At 41.6% G+C, this 1,869-nt stretch overlaps 1 protein-coding gene across 1 annotated transcript; it reads right to left on the reverse strand.

Annotated features, from left to right (window-relative positions):
• Positions 1 to 1,153: 1,153 nt before the first annotated feature.
• Positions 1,154 to 1,537, reverse strand: LOC120088911 (uncharacterized). The gene has a single exon (XM_039046349.1). It carries the CDS (start codon positions 1,535 to 1,537, stop codon positions 1,154 to 1,156), a length of 384 nt encoding a protein of 127 aa, XP_038902277.1.
• Positions 1,538 to 1,869: the final 332 nt, after the last annotated feature.

Raw genomic sequence — 1,869 nt, forward strand, 5'->3', positions numbered from 1 at the left:
GCCCAAGCACAATGCCTTTCTTCACCATAAAATGGAATTTTTCCCAATTAAGCACGAGGTTCGTCTCCTCACATCTTTCCAATATCTTCTCCAAGTTGTTAAGACAGACTTCGTATGTGTGCCCATATACAGAGAAGTCGTCCATGAATATTTCTACGGAGTCTTCGAGATATTACGAAAAGATGGCCATCATACACCTTTGGAAAGTGCTCGACGCATTCATTGAAATGCAAATGTTCCATACATGCAGGTGAATGTGGTCTTTCCTTGATCTTTAGAAGCGATCATGATCTGGTTATAACCGGCATACCCATCCAAGAAGCACTAGAAGTCATTTCCAACTAGACGATCCAACATTTGGTCAATAAAAGGTAATGGGAAATGATTCTTCTTTGTTACCGCATTTAGTTCACAGTAGTCCATGTAAATTCGACAACTGGTGACGGTCATTTGCGGTATCAACTCGTTATTTGCGTTAGGGACTACCGTCATCCCTCCTTTCTTCGGCATGCATTGCATGGGGCTGACCCACGTGTTGTCTGCTATTAGATAGACGATGCCCGCGTCAAACCACTTGATTATCTCCTTTTTTATGACCTCCTTCATTGCAGGGTTGAGTCTACGCTGATGTTCGATCGATCCTTTGTGATTCTCTTCGAGACGAATTCTATGCATACAGTATGCAGGATTAATTCCTCGAATGTCTGCGACGTCTAACCAATTGCTTTTACATATTTTCTCATAATGATCAACAATGCATTTTCTTGGTTTTCATTAAGTGCAGAGGAAATGATTACCAGTAGCTTTTTATTCTGCCCCAGAAATGCATACTTCAGGTGGTTAGGAAGGGTCTTCAGCTCTATTCTTGGGGATTGTTCTAAGGACGATTTTTCTGTTTTCCTTTCTTCATTCACTGTCAGATTAACTTTTTGGGATACGATCACCTCATCTTTCTTGTTTGTTTTTTCTATGATCGCATTGCATGCTATAATGGATACGATCACATCCTCATCTTCGTTTTCATCTTCAGGCTTCTCTTTTTCATTCAAACTCTGTTCATCGTCGGATTCATTAAGGTCTTCTTCTCAGGATATTTCATGGCTCGGATAATGTTAAACCTGAGCTTCTGTTCATTCATGCTCAAGGTGATCTCTCATTTGTGCACATCAATCTGGGCATGACAGGTTGATAGAAATGGTTGCCCCAGGATGATGGGCATATCTTTGTTTGCTTTGTAGTCCAAGATGATGAAGTTTGTTGGCAATATAAATTTGTCGATTGTAACCAGCACGTCCTTCACCTTCCCATCTGGATGCACTAGAGATCTATCCGCTAATTGAAGAGTCATTGTCATGGGCGCAAGTTGCCCCACATTCAGTTGCTTGAAAATTGACAAAGTCATTAAGTTAATGTTGGTTCTAAGATTGCATAGCGCTTGCCCAATGTATAATCCTCCAATGGAGCAAGGTATAGTGAAACTCCCAGGGTCGTGCATTTTCGGTGGGATTATAGATTTTGAGCTCTGTGTCAAAGCCATCGTGGCGAACTTACCAGTGCCTCTCTTCCTTGTCACCATATCCTTTAAAAACTTCGCATATGCGGGCATCTCCTCAATTGCTTCAGTGAACGGAATATTAATATGCAATTGTTTTAATATATTCATGAAGCGTTGGTACTATACCTCATCATTTTCTTCTTTCTGAGTCTCTGTGGGAACGGTGGCAGCTGTATTCTTACGGTCCCCTGTTCTTTTGGTTCTGAGCTGGACGCAATCTCAGGTTCCATCGCTTTTTTTCTTCTGTTTCTTCTTGAGTCACCGCAATCTCAGGTTCCAGCACAATTGGAGTAGTCCGACTAGGCTTCGTCTTC

The sequence above is a fragment of the Benincasa hispida genome, chromosome 10 (genome assembly GCF_027475165.1).
Source record: "Benincasa hispida cultivar pf3 chromosome 10, pf3_genome.v1.1, whole genome shotgun sequence".
In the NCBI taxonomy this organism is placed as follows: domain Eukaryota; kingdom Viridiplantae; phylum Streptophyta; class Magnoliopsida; order Cucurbitales; family Cucurbitaceae; genus Benincasa; species Benincasa hispida.